Source organism: Zeus faber, assembly GCF_960531495.2.
Source record: "Zeus faber genome assembly, chromosome: 5".
Classification (NCBI taxonomy): domain Eukaryota; kingdom Metazoa; phylum Chordata; class Actinopteri; order Zeiformes; family Zeidae; genus Zeus; species Zeus faber.
The window spans coordinates 36,578,790-36,598,789 of NC_137192.1; the positions used below are offsets into that span (position 1 = coordinate 36,578,790).

At 49.9% G+C, this 20,000-nt stretch overlaps 1 protein-coding gene across 2 annotated transcripts in view; it reads left to right on the forward strand.

Moving 5' to 3' along the window:
* The window catches only part of lmcd1 (LIM and cysteine-rich domains 1), a 17,873-nt gene extending 703 nt beyond the window's left edge, over nucleotides 1-17,170 (forward strand). The window contains exons 2-7 of one of the 2 annotated variants that reach the window (XM_080000663.1): nucleotides 3,727-3,797; nucleotides 3,923-4,178; nucleotides 8,365-8,514; nucleotides 9,016-9,252; nucleotides 11,940-12,200; nucleotides 16,182-17,170. In XM_080000663.1, coding sequence (XP_079856789.1) covers nucleotides 3,727-3,797; nucleotides 3,923-4,178; nucleotides 8,365-8,514; nucleotides 9,016-9,252; nucleotides 11,940-12,200; nucleotides 16,182-16,262 — 1,056 coding nt within the window. In that variant the 3' untranslated portion in view covers nucleotides 16,263-17,170. Of the gene's footprint in view, nucleotides 1-3,726; nucleotides 3,798-3,922; nucleotides 4,179-5,039; nucleotides 6,615-8,364; nucleotides 8,515-9,015; nucleotides 9,253-11,939; nucleotides 12,201-16,181 lie in introns of those variants that run through there. The other variant, XM_080000662.1, reaches the window with a different exon arrangement.
* Nucleotides 17,171-20,000: the final 2,830 nt, after the last annotated feature.

The window sequence follows — 20,000 nt, forward strand, 5'->3', positions numbered from 1 at the left end:
TCCTGGTCCTGGTTATTGTCCTGGTCTGGGTCCTGGTCTTTGTCTTGCTTGCTTCAGAACCTGGATCTAAATTGACCGTCCTGTTCCTATGGAATCGGTTCTTCTTCTCGGTCTCTGATCCGAGCCGGAGGTAGAACCAGATGAGACTGAAGGTGGAGAACAGGAGGGAGTGTGGTCACAGTCAGGCAGCAAGACGTTTCAAATTATGAAGAAGAAGAAAGAGAAGGAGGAGAAAACGGAGGGTGCAACTTATACCCTCAACTTGGAGGGTGCGACTTACACCTTCAACATGGAGGGTGCGACTTACACCCTGATCATGGAGGGTGCGACTTACACCCTGATCATGGAGGGTGCGACTTACACCCTCAACATGATGGGTGAGACTTACACCCTCAACATGGAGGGTGCGACTTACACCCTCAACATGGACGGTGCGACTTACACTCTGATCATGGAGGGTGCGACTTACACCCTGATCATGGAGGGTGCGACTTACACCCTCAACATGGAGGGTGCGACTTACACCCTCAACATGATGGGTGAGACTTACACCCTCAACATAGAGGGTGCGACTTACACCCTCAACATGGAGGGTGCGACTTAAATCCCTCACCATGGAGGGTGCGACTTACACCCTGATCATGGAGGGTGCGACTTACACCCTGATCATGGAGGGTGCGATTTACACCCTGATCATGGAGGGTGCGACTTACACCCTGATCATGGAGGGTGCGACTTACACCCTCAACATGGAGGGTGCGACTTACACCCTCAACATGGAGGGTGCGACTTACACCCTCAACATGGACGGGGCGACTTACACCCTGATCATGGAGGGTGCGACTTACACCCTGATCATGGAGGGTGCGACTTACACCCTGATCATGGAGGGTGCGACTTACACCCTGATCATGGAGGGTGCGACTTACACCCTCAACATGATGGGTGAGACTTACACCCTCAACATGATGGGTGAGACTTACACCCTCAACATAGAGGGTGCGACTTTCACCCTCAACATGGAGGGTGCGACTTAAATCCCTCAACATGGAGGGTGCGACTTACACCCTGATCATGGAGGGTGCGACTTAAATCCCTCAACATGGAGGGTGCGACTTACACCCTGATCATGGAGGGTGCGACTTACACCCTGATCATGGAGGGTGCGATTTACACCCTCAACATGATGGGTGAGACTTACACCCTCAACATGGAGGGTGCGACTTACACCCTCAACATGGACGGTGCGACTTACACCCTGATCATGGAGGGTGCGACTTACACCCTGATCATGGAGGGTGCGACTTACACCCTCAACATGGAGGGTGCGACTTACACCCTCAACATGATGGGTGAGACTTACACCCTCAACATGGAGGGTGCGACTTACACCCTCAACATGGAGGGTGCGACTTAAATCCCTCACCATGGAGGGTGCGACTTACACCCTGATCATGGAGGGTGCGACTTACACCCTCAACATGGAGGGTGCGACTTAAATCCCTCACCATGGAGGGTGCAACTTACACCCTGATCATGGAGGGTGCGACTTAAATCCCTCAACATGGAGGGTGCGACTTACACCCTGATCATGGAGGGTGCGACTTACACCCTGATCATGGAGGGTGCGATTTACACCCTCAACATGATGGGTGAGACTTACACCCTCAACATGGAGGGTGCGACTTACACCCTCAACATGGACGGTGCGACTTACACCCTGATCATGGAGGGTGCGACTTACACCCTGATCATGGAGGGTGCGACTTACACCCTGATCATGGAGGGTGCGACTTACACCCTCAACATGGAGGGTGCGACTTACACCCTGATCATGGAGGGTGCGACTTACACCCTGATCATGGAGGGTGCGACTTACACCCTCAACATGATGGGTGAGACTTACACCCTCAACATGGAGGGTGCGACTTACACCCTCAACATGGACGGTGCGACTTACACCCTGATCATGGAGGGTGCGACTTACACCCTGATCATGGAGGGTGCGACTTACACCCTCAACATGGAGGGTGCGACTTACACCCTGATCATGGAGGGTGCGACTTACACCCTGATCATGGAGGGTGCGACTTACACCCTGATCATGGAGGGTGCGACTTACACCCTCAACATGATGGGTGAGACTTACACCCTCAACATGATGGGTGAGACTTACACCCTCAACATAGAGGGTGCGACTTAAATCCCTCAACATGGAGGGTGCGACTTACACCCTGATCATGGAGGGTGCGATTTACACCCTCAACATGATGGGTGAGACTTACACCCTCAACATGGAGGGTGCGACTTACACCCTCAACATGGACGGTGCGACTTACACCCTGATCATGGAGGGTGCGACTTACACCCTGATCATGGAGGGTGCGACTTACACCCTGATCATGGAGGGTGCGACTTACACCCTCAACATGGAGGGTGCGACTTACACCCTCAACATGATGGGTGAGACTTACACCCTCAACATGGAGGGTGCGACTTACACCCTCAACATGGAGGGTGCGACTTACACCCTGATGATGGAGGGTGCGACTGAACCAATCTCCCAGAATGCATTTCAGCGCATTAGACATCAAAGTTGAAGTAGAAACTTTTCAGGGACACAAGTCCAGAGACCGTCATGGTGGCCAGAGTGTGTGAGGGGGCCCCTGTTGTATTAAACAATAGAAGTCAGACTGTCTGTGTGATGGTCGAGCAGACAGACAGACAGGCAGACAGACAGGCAGCTTCAGTTGCCGCTCCCTAACCCTCAGTCAGCTGAGTGGAAACATCTGAATCTCCCGGTGGATTCACCGTTAAATCCCCCCCCCCCCCCCACACACACAAACACACACACACACACACATGCACACACACATATACACACATACACACATATACACACATACACACATACACACATGTACACACATACACACACATACACACACACATACACACACATACACACACACATACACACACATACACACACATACACACACACATACACACACATATACACACATACACACATACACACATGTACACACATACACACACATACACACACACATACACACACATACTCACACTCAATCAGGCCACAGCTGCTTTCCTTCCAGCTGTCATCAGTATTACTGTCTGGTGACACCTTGTCTGGCTACCTGTCTGTCTTTCTGTCTCTCTGTCTGTCTGTCTGTCTGTCTGTCCACTCAGCTGCATGACAGCTGAGACAAAGACTCTATTTATGGACATGGGGGTGGGGGGGTCGTCTGGTTTTGGGGGGTGGACTGTTCATCCATCTGGGAGGAGTCAATCTGGATGTTGTGACGATTTCATAATAGATGGTTCTGGGGAGCCATCAGATGTGATCAGATCAGATGTGATCAGATCAGATGTGATCAGATCAGATGTGATCTGATCAGATGTGATCTGATCAGATGTGATCATCTTTGTATTTGTTCTTCCTCAATCCGATCCATCTCTCGTTGGATCCGTGTCCGTGCTCCTTCCTGCATCAGTTGGTTCCAAACACTGGCCCCATGATATAATATGACAGAATATAATAACATATTATATTATCATCAGTTATATAACATAATACAATGTAATATTATATAATATAGTATGAAATAATATTACATTATATTATAATATGTTATATTATATAACATAATACAATGTAATATCATATCATGTCGTTTAGTATTTTCTTATTTCTCTCAGGTCTCTGTGTCTCCTGCAGCAAAGTGTCTGACCTGTAAAGACTGTGCTGATTTCCAGCATCACTCCTGGAGGTGAGACCTATCCATCCGTCTGTCTGTATCCCTCTCTCTACCTGCCTGCCTATCTTTCTGTCTGTCTGTCTGCATGCCTGTCTGCCTGTTTGTCTCCCTCTCCCAACCTGTCTGTCTGCGTCCAGGAAGTCCTGTGCGGGGTGTGGCTGCAGCAGGGCGGACCACGCCCCCGGGACGGAGGCGGAGGACGACCGGCGAATGGGACGTCTCCTGGGCGGGACGGCGTGGGAGCACCTGACGGCGCGGCTCAAAGGGGGCGGCGGCCTGCGCACGTACCGCCGCAACCGCATGGTGGTCACCAACCCGGTGGTGTCACGCAGGGACCCCACCTTCAGCACCATCACCTACGACTGGGTCCCCCACGGGCGGAGCCAGAGCCTGGTGAGGGAGCAGACCTACACACACGCACAAATATATACATATACACATATACAGTCTATGAACACATATTCTGTATATAAATATATATATACACAGACACACGCTTATACATATACATAGATATACACGTACACACACATACACACATACACACACAGAAACATATACACACATACACACATATACATATGCACACACACATACACACATCTACACACACATATATACACATACATATAGACACGTACACACATACACATGTGCACACATACACACACACATACACATATACACACATACACACATATACACACATATACACATATACACATATACACACATACACAGTTACACAAACACATATACACACATACAAACATACACACATATACACACATATACACATATACACACATACACACATACACACATATACACACATACACATATATACACACATATACACACATACACAGTTACACACACACATATACACGCATACAAACATACACACATATACACACATATACACATATACACACATACACACATACACACATATACACACATACACACATACACATATATACACATATATACACACATATACACACATACACAGTTACACACACACATATACACGCATACAAACATACACACATATACACATACACATATATACACATATATACACACATATACACGCATACCTGAAGACCATGTGCGGTCCTACAAGGAGGAACTCTTCAAGACCAAGATCAAATATTACTCCACCCCAGAACACTATTCACCACCATTAACCGTCTGCTCCGCCCCCTTGGTGCCTCCCACACTGCCCACGCCCCTGACCTCTGCACCCAGTTCCTGGACGTTCTCCAGGCTAAAGTGGACACCATCCACCGACAACTCCTGGTTCCTGCCCCGTCTCCGCCCAACATGTCCCACCCACTGGGCGGTGTGCCCTCAGCTGCCCCCCTCCGCCCCCAACGCTCTCTCTCTTCCTTCTCCCTCGTGGAGGCTTCACTAGTCTCGAGGTTGGTGACCAAAGCCAAAGCCTCCACCTGCTCCCTGGACCCTATGCCAATGGCGTTGGTCGCCTGCCTTCCTACCCTCTGCCCCTCCATCACAGACATAATCAACTCCTCCCTAGTATCTGGGGCAGTTCCCCCCAGTCTCAAAACCGCCTCCGTCACTCCCATCCTAAAGAAGCCTGGTCTGGACCCGATGATCTCAACAACTACCGGCCCATCTCCAACCTTCCATTCCTCAGTCAGGTCCTGGAAAGAGCAGTGGCCGCCCAGCTCCATCAACATCTGTCCAACCATGAGCTCTACAGGCCCTGCAGTCAGCCTACAGAGCACACCACAGCACAGACACCACCCTAATCAAGACCACCAACGACCTCCTCCTAACATCAGTATCCTCATCCTCCTGGACCTCTGCGCTGCCTTTGACACAGTTTTCCCCACATTCCTCCTCAAACTCCTCCTATCCCACCTGCTTGGCATCAGCGTCCAGCTCTCTCCTGGTTTCACTTATATCTACCAAGCAGACTCCGTTTGGCTCCTCCACCCCTCACGCCCCCGTCAGCCGTGGCGTCCCTCAAGGCTCCGCCCTCGCTCCAACACTCTCCGCCCTCTAGCTGCTCCCCCTCGGCCAGATCGCCGGTCGCCATGGCCTCGACTTCCACCGCTACGCTGACAACACATCTTTATCTCAGCGCCTCACCATCCACTCTGCTCCACCCACAGTCTCTGGTCGGCTGCCTCCACGCCATAACAACCCGGATGACAACCGACCGACTCCACCTCCACTCCAACAGCAATAAGTCAGAGCTCATGGTTCCGGCTGCTCCGGAAGGTCGGAGATCTCCTCCTCCTCCTCCTCCTCGACGGCTGTTCCATCACAACGTCTCCTGAGGTCGGCGACCCGGGTGTTGTGCTGGACTCCGCCCTCTCCTTTCAGTCTCGCATCACATCCGTCACGAGTCGCTTCTACCGCCTCAAAAACACCACCCGTCTCCGTCCCTGGCTCTCTCACTCCGTGGCTGAAAACTCCTCCACGCTTTCATCACCTCCCGCTTGGACGACTGCAACCGAGTCCTGTCCGGGGTTTCCAGCAAAGCCCTGGACAGGCTCCAGTGTGTGCAGGACTCACATCACCCCCACCCTCATCCACCTCCACCTCCACTGGCTCCCGCTCAAGTTCCGCATCTCCTACAAACTCCTCCTCCTCATATACAAATCCCTTCACGCACTTGCCCCCCAATACCTGTCCCACCTCCTCCACCAGCACACTGCTCCAACAGCACACTGCTCCACCAGCACACTGCTCCACCAGCACACTCCATCCTCAGACATGGGTGTGCTGTCCGTCCCCCGTACCAGAGCCTTCAGCGTGGCAGCCCCCCACCCACTGGAGCTCCTCTTATTACATTTATTACATTACATTTATTACTTTATTACATTTCACTGCATATATGTATGGAAGTATGTATATGTATGTGACAAATAAAAATCTTGAATCTTGAATCTTGAATCTCTCCCTCCTGTAATGATTATTATTATTATACACATACGCATCCACATAAACACACTTACACGTACACACATACACACACACACACACATACACACACATACACACACATACACACACATACATAAACACACATACACATACACATAAACACAATTACACGTACATTTACATTTACATTTACATTTACATTTTAGTCATTTATCAGAGGCTTTTATCCAAAGCCACTTACAATTATTCAAACAGCGACGGACGCAGCCATCAGGAGCAATGAGGGGTTAAGTGTCTTGCTCAAGGACACTACAGCATGCTAGCAGGAGGAGCCTGGGATCCAACCAGCAACCTTTACATCACTAGACCACCAGCTCTACCTCCTGAGCTACACATACACACACATACACATCCATATAAACACACTTACACGTACACACACATACACAAACACACACATTCACATACACATATACACACTGACACACACACATACATATATGTATACACACTGTGCAAATGCAAGAATCTCATGTTGAAGTTTCAAACGCAAATAATCCTCTTCCTCCTCCTCCTCTTCCTCCACCTCTTCCTCTTCCTCCTCCTCTTCCTCCTCCTCTTCCTCCACCTCCTCCTCCTCTTCCTCCTCCTCCTCTTCCTCCTCCTCTTCCTCCACCTCATCCTCCTCTTCCTCCCCCTCCTCTTCCTCCTCCTCTTCCTCCACCTCATTCTCCTCTTCCTCCTCCTCCTCTTCCTCCTCCTCTTCCTCCACCTCATCCTCCTCTTCCTCCTCCTCTTCCTCCACCCCCTCCTCCTCCTCCTCTTCCTCCTCCTCCTCTTCCTCCTCCTCCTCTTCCTCCTCCTCCTCCTCTTCCTCCTCCTCTTCCCCCTCTTCCTCCCCCTCTTCCTCCTCCTCTTCCTCCTCCTCTTCCCCCTCTTCCTCCTCCTCCTCCTCCTCTTCCTCCTCCTCCTCCTCCTCCTCTCCTCCTCCTCTGCTCTTCCTCCTCTTCCTCCTCCTCCTCCTCTCCTCCTCCTCTGCTCTTCCTCCTCTTTCTCCTCCTCCTCCCCTCTTCTTCCCGATCCTCCTCATCCTCCTCATCCTCCTCTTCCTCCTCTTCCTCCACCTCTTCCTCTTCCTCCTCCTCTTCCTCCTCCTCTTCTTCCTCCTCCTCTTCCTCCTCCTGTTCCTCCACCTCATCCTCCTCTTCCTCCTCCTCTTCCTCCACCCCCTCCCCCTCCTCCTCCTCTTCCTCCTCCTCCTCCTCGTCCTCCTCCTCTTCCTACTCCTCTTCCCCCTCTTCCTCCTCCTCTTCCTCCTCCTCTTCCCCCTCTTCCTCCTCCTCCTCCTCCTCCTCTTCCTACTCCTCTTCCCCCTCTTCCTCCTCCTCTTCCTCCTCCTCTTCCCCCTCTTCCTCCTCCTCCTCCTCCTCCTCCTCTTCCTCCTCCTCTCCTCCTCCTCTTCCTCCTCCTCCTCCTCCTCTGCTCTTCCTCCTCTTTCTCCTCCTCCTCCTCCTCTTTCTCCTCCTCCTCCTCCTCTTTCTCCTCCTCCTCCTCCTCTTTCTCCTCCTCCTCCTCTGCTCTTCCTCCTCTTTCTCCTCCTCCTCCCCTCTTCTTCCCGATCCTCCTCATCCTCCTCATCCTCCTCTTCCTCCTCCAGGCAGTGCAGTACATGGACCTCCTCCCAGAGGGGAGGCGTCCCATCTCGGGGACACAGGGGTCCTTGTACCGTCGCAGGCAGCTCCTCAGGCAGCTCCCTCTCTACGACCAGGACCCCATGAGCTGCCAGGGTCTGAGCAGTGAGGAGGAGGTGCGTCTACTTCCTGTCTGACAGGAAGTGAATGGATGGATGGATGTGGACGGTGGAAAAAAAGGAAATGATACATTCAGCGTTAAAGGGAAAATCCGTGACATTATTTTGTCTTCAAAAAATCCCAAATCTGTTCAGTATTTCAAAGTTTTTTCTTTGGCTCGGATTCAAAAATGTAAATCAATACTTTGTTAAAAATAGTATCACTACTTTGTTAATAATAATAATCATATCAATACTTTGTTATTCATAATATCACTACTTTGTTAATAATAATATCAATACTTTGTTAATACAAGTCACAGATGAATTAAAATATTTAATTTCTGGATTTGATTTAATTATTTCTGTGAAATGTTGTTGTAACGGACGTTCTTTTTGAAAATTTGGTAAAATTTTCTAATTGAAATTGAAATACTCTAAAAAAAGTGAATTGAGACTTATAGTTTGCCTCCATCTTGGGAATTATGGGATGTAGTGAAACGGAACCTTCTGTTCCAGATCTCCACCATGATGCTGTTCGTCTCCAGCTACAAGGACCACGTCCTGGGGGTGGGCGAGGTCGCTCTCCCCGGGGAGGGCGGGGCCTTAGAGGAGGCAGCCAATCAGAGGAGGGCCAGGGAGGCAACGGAGGCCAAGGACGAGAAAGAAACCCCCAGCAAGCCACGCCCCCAGTGGGAGGAGCCAGCCTCAGCCGATAACAGCGCTGCTGGTTCCACTGACGTCAAGACCCAACATGTAGGAAAAATGATCATATCTACGACTGCAACGAGAGCTGGGCGGGTGGGGCCCAGTGTACCCTGCCGCTCCCTGCACCACCCTGCGACTCCCAGCTGCTCCCTGCACCTCCCTGTACCGCCCTGCACCTCCCTGTACCTCCCTGCACCACCCTGCAGCTTCCTGCGCCTCCCTGAAACCCCCTGCACCTCCCTGCACCACCCTACACCTCCCTGCGCCTCCCTGCACCACCCTGCAGCTTCCTGCGCCTCCCTGAAACCCCCTGCACCTCCCTGCACCACCCTGCAGCTTTGTCACAGGAATATGAAATTTACTGTAGCTCGGTGAGATACAGACACCTTGGCACCATATAGGGGCGGAGCTCATCGGAGAGGGCGGGGCTTATGGTCTTGACACTGAATCTAAAAAACCACAACAACACACAGGGTCCCATTCATTTCTTATGGAGAGACTGCGTGTGATAAGCTCCGCCCCCGGTGACAGGCCCCGCCCCTACTCGACAGACCACGCCCCTCCGGGGTGCGAGATTTCCCCAAGAACCAGAGTGGAGACCTCTCCTCCTCCTCTCCTCTCCTCTCCTCTCCTCCTCCTCTCCTCCTCTCCTCCTCCTCTCCTCCTCTCCTCCTCCTCTCCTCCTCCTCTCCTCTCCTCTCCTCCTCCTCTCCTCCTCTCCTCCTCCTCCTCCTCCTCTCCTCTCCTCTCCTCCTCCTCTCCTCCTCTCCTCCTCCTCTCCTCTCCTCTCCTCCTCCTCTCCTCCTCTCCTCCTCCTCTTCCTCCTCTCCTCTCCTCCTCTCCTCCTCTCCTCCTCCTCTCCTCTCCTCTCCTCCTCCTCTCCTCCTCTCCTCCTCCTCTCCTCCTCTCCTCCTCCTCTCCTCTCCTCTCCTCCTCCTCTCCTCCTCTCCTCCTCCTCCTCCTCCTCTCCTCTCCTCTCCTCCTCCTCTCCTCCTCTCCTCCTCCTCTCCTCTCCTCTCCTCCTCCTCTCCTCCTCTCCTCCTCCTCTTCCTCCTCTCCTGTCCTCCTCTCCTCCTCTTCCTCCTCTCCTGTCCTCCCCCTCTCCTCCTCTCCTCCTCTCCTCCTCTCCTCTCCTCCTCTCCTCCTCCTCCTCTCCTCTCCTCTCCTCCTCCTCCTCCTCCTCCTCTCCTCTCCTCTCCTCCTCTCCTCCTCCTCTCCTCTCCTCTCCTCCTCCTCCTCCTCCTCCTCTCCTCTCCTCTCCTCCTCCTCCTCCTCTCCTCCTCTCCTCCTCCTCTCCTCTCCTCCTCTTCCTCCTCTCCTCTCCTCCTCCTCTCCTCCTCCTCTCCTCTCCTCTCCTCCTCCTCCTCCTCCTCCTCCTCCTCCTCCTCCTCTCCTCCTCCTCTCCTCCTCTCCTCCTCCTCTCCTCCTCTCCTCCTCCTCTCCTCTCCTCTCCTCCTCCTCCTCCTCCTCCTCCTCCTCCTCCTCTCCTCCTCTCCTCCTCCTCTCCTCTCCTCCTCCTCTCCTCCTCCTCTCCTCTCCTCTCCTCCTCCTCCTCCTCCTCCTCCTCCTCCTCCTCCTCCTCTCCTCTCCTCTCCTCCTCCTCTCCTCCTCTCCTCCTCCTCTCCTCTCCTCTCCTCCTCCTCTCCTCCTCTCCTCCTCCTCTTCCTCCTCTCCTGTCCTCCTCTCCTCCTCTTCCTCCTCTCCTGTCCTCCCCCTCTCCTCCTCTCCTCCTCTCCTCCTCTCCTCTCCTCCTCTCCTCCTCCTCTCCTCCTCCTCTCCTCTCCTCTCCTCCTCCTCCTCCTCCTCTCCTCTCCTCTCCTCCTCCTCCTCCTCTCCTCCTCTCCTCCTCCTCTCCTCTCCTCCTCTTCCTCCTCTCCTCTCCTCCTCCTCTCCTCTCCTCTCCTCCTCCTCCTCCTCCTCTCCTCTCCTCTCCTCCTCCTCCTCCTCTCCTCCTCTCCTCCTCCTCTCCTCTCCTCCTCTTCCTCCTCTCCTCTCCTCCTCCTCTCCTCTCCTCTCCTCCTCCTCTTCCTCCTCTCCTCTCCTCCTCCTCTCCTCTCCTCTCCTCCTCCTCCTCCTCCTCCTCCTCCTCCTCTCCTCCTCCTCCTCCTCCTCTCCTCCTCCTCTCCTCCTCTCCTCCTCCTCTCCTCCTCTCCTCCTCCTCTCCTCTCCTCTCCTCCTCCTCCTCCTCCTCCTCCTCCTCCTCCTCCTCCTCTCCTCCTCTCCTCCTCCTCTCCTCCTCCTCTCCTCTCCTCTCCTCCTCCTCCTCCTCCTCCTCCTCCTCCTCTCCTCCTCTCCTCCTCCTCTCCTCTCCTCTCCTCCTCCTCCTCCTCCTCCTCCTCCTCCTCTCCTCTCCTCTCCTCCTCCTCTCCTCCTCTCCTCCTCTCCTCCTCCTCTCCTCTCCTCTCCTCTCCTCCTCCTCCTCCTCTCCTCCTCTCCTCCTCCTCTCCTCTCCTCCTCTTCCTCCTCTCCTCTCCTCCTCCTCCTCCTCCTCTCCTCTCCTCCTCTCCTCCTCCTCTCCTCCTCCTCCTCCTCTCCTCTCCTCCTCTCCTCCTCCTCTCCTGTCCTCCTCTCCTCCTCTTCCTCCTCTCCTGTCCTCCCCCTCTCCTCCTCCTCTCCTCTCCTCTTCTCCTCCTCCTCTCCTCCTCCTCCTCTCCTCTCCTCTTCCTCCTCTCCTGTCATCTCCTCCTCCCCCTTTCCTATCCACCTCATCTCCTCCTCCTCTCCTTCTCCTCCAGTGGTGTTCAGGCTGTGGTCTGGAGGTTCCCAGGGACCAGCCGGTGGTCTTTGCGGGCCGGGCTGGGTTCCAGCACTTCCTGTGGCACCCGTCCTGCTTCCTGTGCTGCCGCTGCCAGCAGGGCCTGGTGGACCTGGTTTACTTCTGGACCGGACCTGGAGCGGAGCACGACCCGGAGCCTGGGACCAGCATCGACCACGTCCTGTTCTGTGGGAGGCACTACTGTGAAACAAGATGGCCGCGCTGCGCCGGGTGTGACGAGGTGTGTATACACACACACTGTAACACACACTGTAACACACTGTAACACACTGTAACACACACTGTAACACACACTGTAACACACTGTAACACACTGTAACACACTCTGCAACATACACTGTAACACACTGTAACACACACTGTAACACACACTGTAACACACTGTAACACACACTGTAACACACACTGTAACACACTGTAATACACACTGTAACACACTGTAACACACTGTAACACACACTGTAACACACACTGTAACAAACTGTAACACACTTAAACACACACTGTAACACACACTGTAACACACTGTAACACACACTGTAACACACACTGTAACACACACTGTAACACACTGTAATACACACTGTAACACACTGTAACACACTGTAACACACACTGTAACACACACTGTAACAAACTGTAACACACTTAAACACACACTGTAACACACACTGTAACACACTGTAACACACACTGTAACACACACTGTAACAAACTGTAACACACTTAAACACACACTGTAACACACACTGTAACACACACTGTAACACACACTGGTACACACACTGTAACACACTCTGTAACATACACTGTAACACACACTGTAAGACACACTGTAACACACTGTAACACACACTGTAACATACACTGTAACACACTGTAACACACACTGTAACAAACTGTAACACACTTAAACACACACTGTAACACACACTGTAACACACACTGTAACACATACTGTAACACACTGTAACACACACTGGTACACACACTGTAACACACTCTGTAACACACACTGTAACACACACTGTAACACACTGTAACACACTGTAACACACTGTAACACACACTGTAACACACACTGTAACACACTGAAACACACACTGTAACAAACTGTAACACACTTAAACACACACTGTAACACACACTGTAACACACACTGTAACACACTGTAATACACACTGTAACACACACTGTAACAAACTGTAACACACTTAAACACACACTGTAACACACACTGTAACACACACTGTAACACACTGTAACACACACTGTAACACACACTGTAACAAACTGTAACACACTTAAACACACACTGTAACACACACTGTAACACACACTGTAACACACACTGGTACACACACTGTAACACACTCTGTAACATACACTGTAACACACACTGTAAGACACACTGTAACACACTGTAACACACACTGTAACATACACTGTAACACACTGTAACACACACTGTAACAAACTGTAACACACTTAAACACACACTGTAACAAACTGTAACACACTTAAACACACACTGTAACACATACTGTAACACACACTGTAACACATACTGTAACACACTGTAACACACACTGGTACACACACTGTAACACACTCTGTAACACACACTGTAACACACACTGTAACACACACTGTAACACACTGTAACACACTGTAACACACACTGGTACACACACTGTAACACACTCTGTGACATACACTGTAACACACACTGTAACACACACTGTAACAAACTGTAACACACTCTGTAACACACTCTGTAACATACACCGTATGTTGTCACTGTAACACACTGTAACACACACACACTGTAACACACACACACACACTGTAACACACACACTGTAACACACACACACTGTAACACACACACACACACACACAGTAATACACACACACACACACACTGTAACACACACTGTAATACACACACACACTGTAATACACACACTGTAACACACACACACACACTGTAACACACACACTGTAACACACACACACTGTAACACACACACACACTGTAACACAATGTAACACAGACACACACACACACACTGTAATACACACACACACACACACACTGTAACACACTGTAACACACACACACACACACTGTAACACACACACACACACTGTAACACACACACACTATAACACACACACTGTAACACACACACACTGTAATACACACACACACAGTAATACACACACACACTGTAACACACACACACTGTAACACACACACAGTAATACACACACACACACACTGTAACACACACACACACACACTGTAATACACACACTGTAACACACACACACACACACACTGTAACACATACTGTAACACACAAACACACACTGTAACACACACACACTGTAACACACACACTGTAACACACTGTAACACACACACTGTAACACACTGTTATACACACACACACACTGTAACACACACACACACTGTAACACACACACACTGTAGCACACACACACTGTAACACACTGTAACACACACACACTGTAACTGTAACACACACACACTGTAACACACACTGGAACACACACACACTGTAATACACACACACTGAAACACACACACACACTGTAATACACACACTGTAACACACACACACACACACACTGTAACACACACACACACTGTAACACACACACTGTAACACACACACACACACACACACACACTGTAACACACACACACACTGTAACACACTGTAACACACACACACACTGCAATACACACACACACTGTAACACACTCTGTAACACACTGTAACACACACTGTAACGCACTGTAACACACTCTGTTACACACTGTAACACACACTGTAACACACTCTGTAACATACACTGTCACACACACACACACTGTAACACACACTGTAACACACACACACTGTAATACACACACACTGTAACACACACACACTGTAATGCACACACTGTAACACACACACACACACTGTAACACACACACACACTGTAACACACACACACACACTGCAATACACACACACACTGTAACACACTCTGTAACACACTGTAACACACACTGTAACACACTCTGTAACATACACTGTCACATACACACACTCTAACACACACACTGTAACACACACTGTAACACACACACACTGTAACACACACACACTGTAACACACACACACACACTGTAACACACACACACACTGTAACACACACACACACACTGTAACACACACACACTGTAACACACACACTGTAACACACACACACACTGTAACACACACACACACACACTGTAACACACACACACACACACTGTAACACAAACACACACTGTAACACACACACACACACACACTGTAACACACACACACACACACACTGTAACACACACACTGTAACACACACACACACTGTAACACAAGCACACACTGTAACACACACACACACACACTGTAACACAAACACACACTGTAACACACACACACTGTAACACACACACACACACACACAGTAATACACACACACACTGTAACACACACTGTAACACACACTGTAACACACACTGTAACACGCACACACATTGTAACATGGGGATGGTAGCTCAGGAGGTAGAGCTGGTTGTCTAGTAATCCAAATGTAACACACACACACACACACACACACACAGTAATACACACACACACTGTAACACACACTGTAACACACACTGTAACACACACTGTAACACACACACACATTGTAACACGGGAATGGTAGCTCAGGAGGTAGAGCTGGTTGTCTAGTAATCCAAATGTAACACACACACACACACACACACACACAGTAATACACACACACACTGTAACACACACTGTAACACACACTGTAACACACACTGTAACACACACACACATTGTAACACGGGGATGGTAGCTCAGGAGGTAGAGCTGGTTGTCTAGTAATCTAAATGTAACACACACACACACACTGTAAGGCACCGTAACACACTGTAACACACACACACTGCAATACACACACACTGTAACACATTCTGTAACACACTGTAACACACTCTGTAACATACACTGTCACACACACACACTGTAACACACACACACACACTGGAACACAACAATTTTTTGAACTATTTCACCAATAAAATAAACTTCTTCCTCCTCCTCTTCCTCCTCTTCCTCAGCTCATCTTCTCTCACTCGTTCTTCACGGCTCCAGACGACACCAAGTGGCATCATCATCACTACTGTGGAACCGAGTACTGATCCAGTATCGCAACTACGCAGTACTCCACTGGTACTACACTGGTACTACACATAGTACTTCCTAAAACATGTGACGTGTTTGGTTTAACCTGGAATCTATAGTGTCTCTGTCTGTTTCTCTTTCTTTACTCAACTCTCTGATCATGTAACATGAATAAATATGAATAAATATGAATTAATATGAATAAATATGAATTTATATGAATTAATATGACTTAATATGAATATCTCTGTTTGATTTTGGAGAGAGCGGTGACATTGTTACATTTTCAATCCTTGATTGTTCCAAATTGTATGAGAACATTAATTAAATCCTCTGAGTGGGCGGAGCAATATGGCAGAAGGGGGCGGGGTTGAACAGGGGCGGAGTCATCCATCATACGGGATGGACTGGACTTAGGGCAGAGTCAAATGTGAGATGGGCGGCATTTAATCTGGGTGAAGTCATATGGTGCAGACATTAATGGGGGCGGAGTCAGGCATCATAATGGGTGGGGTCGAATGGGGCGGAGTGATACCTGCATGGTCATAAGTGTGTGATGTCATCACCTCACGTGTCATCTCACAGCGTTTTGTTTTGGGGAAAGTTTTGTCATGAAGTGGATTTGTTTGTGTTAGAAACATGGAGGTGGAGCCTCATGTCGACCTGACGGTGCCTCGAGCAGACGAGGCCTGGACTCATCGTCTTCCCTCTGGAGAAACGTCCATTTAAAGACAAATGTTTGTTTTTCTGTATAAGTCTCAATGTCAACAAATAAAACTTTGTTTGTTTTCTTGTTTGAGCTTCATGAAAAACCTGCTTGGTCCTCGTCTCTGAACAGAAACAAGTATTTATTTTGAAGGCTCTGTCGCAGCGTTTGGAGTCATCTCACGTGTTTTCCTGAAATGTTTCTTTGAAATCTGCAATAAACAAACAAAAACAAAGCGTTAAGTGTTGATTGCATTCTGGGAACGCAGAGAGTTCATGTGTCCACCCTCATGGTCCACAGGGGGCGCTGCTCTCTGATTGGTTCTCTGTCGTCTTTAATGACAGAGATGGATGTTATTCAATGATCCATATGATCTAGATTATTATAAGATCTTTATTATTATTATATCATCTTCTTTTTATCCACCTTGTGTTCTGCATCTTCCTCCCTGACACCACCCGCCTGCATGTCCTCCCTCAGCACCTCCATCAAGCTTCTCTTTGGCTTCCTCTTTTCCTCTTGCCTGGCAGCTCCACCCTCAGCCTCCTCCTCCCAATGTAACTCTCATCTCTCCTCCACACGTGTCCAAACCATCTCAATCTGGCCTCTCTCACTTTTCCACCAAACTGTCCAACCTGAGCTGTCCCTCTAACGTCCTCATTCATTCAACTCTGCCACCTCCACCTCATCCACCTGCCTTTTAGTCGGTGCCACAGCCTCTAAACCGTACAACATGGCTGCTCTCACTACCGTCCTGTACACCTTCCCCTTCACTCTGGCTGGAACCCTCCTGTCACACATCACTCCAGACACTCTTCTCCACCCTGCCTGTAATTTCTTCTCCACCCACTCCACCCTGCCTGTACTCTCTTCTCCACCAACTCCACCCTGCAAGTACTCTCTTCTTCACCCACTCCACCCTGCTTGTACTCTCTTCTCCACCCACTCCACCCTGCCTGTACTCTCTTCTTCACCCACTCCACCCTGCTTGTACTCTCTTCTCCACCCACTCCACCCTGCCTGTACTCTCTTCTTCACCCACTCCACCCTGCCTGTACTCTCTTCTTCACCCACTCCACCCTGCTTGTACTCTCTTCTCCACCCACTCCACCCTGCCTGTACTCTCTTCTTCACCCACTCCACCCTGCTTGTACTCTCTTCTCCACCCACTCCACCCTGCCTGTACTCTCTTCTTCACCCACTCCACCCTGCCTGTACTCTCTTCTTCACCCACTCCACCCTGCTTGTACTCTCTTCTTCACCCACTCCACCCTGCCTGTACTCTCTTCTTCACCCACTCCACCCTGCCTGTACTCTCTTCTCCACCCACTCCACCCTGCCTGTACTCTCTTCTTCACCCACTCCACCCTGCCTGTACTCTCTTCTTCACCCACTCCACCCTGCTTGTACTCTCTTCTCCACCCACTCCACCCTGCCTGTACTCTCTTCTTCACCCACTCCACCCTGCTTGTACTCTCTTCTCCACCCACTCCACCCTGCCTGTACTCTCTTCTTCACCCACTCCACCCTGCCTGTACTCTCTTCTTCACCCACTCCACCCTGCCTGTACTCTCTTCTTCACCGCTCCCACACTCTCCGCCGCTTTGGATGGTCGACCCCACGTACTTGAACTCATCCGCCTTCTCCACCTCCACTCCTTGCATTCTCAGCTTTGCTCCGCCCTCTCTCCCATTCAGGCACATGTATTGTGTCTTACTCCTTCTGACTTTCATTCCTCTTCTCTCTAATGCTGCCTCCACTTCTCCAGGCTCTCCTCCACCTGCTCCCTACTCTCGCTACAGATCACAATGTCATCCGTGAACATCATAGTCTACATTATTACATGATCTATATTATTACATTATCGATAGAGCTAGCTAGAGGTAGCTCAGGAGGTAGAGCTGGTGGTCTAGTCATCTAAAGGTTGCTGGTTGGATCCCAGGCTCCTCCTGCTAGCATGCTGTAGTGTCCTTGAGCAAGACACATAACCCCTCATTGCTCCTGATGGCTGCGTCCGTTGCTGTTTGAATAATTGGAAGTGGCTTTGGATAAAAGCGTCTGATCAATGCAATGTAAAAATTATATGATCTATATTATTATGATCCTTGTTGTCATTTGATCAGAGCGTTGAAGCCTGCAGCTGATCCTCTGTGTGAACAGTTGTTAGGGTCCTTTACCTGTCGCTTTGTACAAATATTCATCTACAAACACGTTTATGTTTCCCTGTGGCGGCTCGAGGGACATGAACTGGACACTACACCTCCTGGCCCTCAACAAACACACCCCCAACTCCCAGAAGGCAGTGCAGAGAGAGGGAGAAGAGAAGGAGAAGAGGAGGAGAGGGAGAAGAGGGAGAGAAGCAAGAGAAGAAGCAAGAAAGAAGAAAAAGAAGCAGAAAGGAATCTCTTCCTGTCGGTAAATGAACTTCACTTTTGTCTTCTTACCCACAAGCCACCTTGTTCTCTCTATATACACATAAAGTACGCTGTACATATATACATGGTCAATTACAGTACGTAGATATAGAAATACAAAAAGTAGTATATATCTGCAGGCAGCAACACACAGGGTCCAGTTTAGTGGTGTCAGATGTTATGAATGTTGTTATGACGACGCTGGTAGACGCTAAATTGGCAGAGGTTGAAGAGCGTTTCATTCCTGCTGCACATGTTGACAGATGTGGATCCAACTTGGACCATGAGACGTCTGAACAGAAATCCCAAAACTAACTTTAGTGGTGACGCCTTTCTGCCCATTCAGTCTCAGATGGGTCACGCTTCCATCAAATCCCAAAAACGTTGGTGTATTTCTGCGAGTCAATACAATTTCATGGGTTCTTGGTTTCCCACGTGTTCCTGGTACATGAACGCACCACTTGAGTGCTACAGTCGGCTGGAGTCTACTCCACGTAGTGACACCTTTCTGTTTTCTTTTTTTTTCTACCTGTACTGTCATCATACTGGACGTACTACACGGAGTACTTGTTGCGTTGCATGTAGGACAGAATGAGTTGAACTTGTCAAGCTGCAATGAAACTCTTTATTCATCT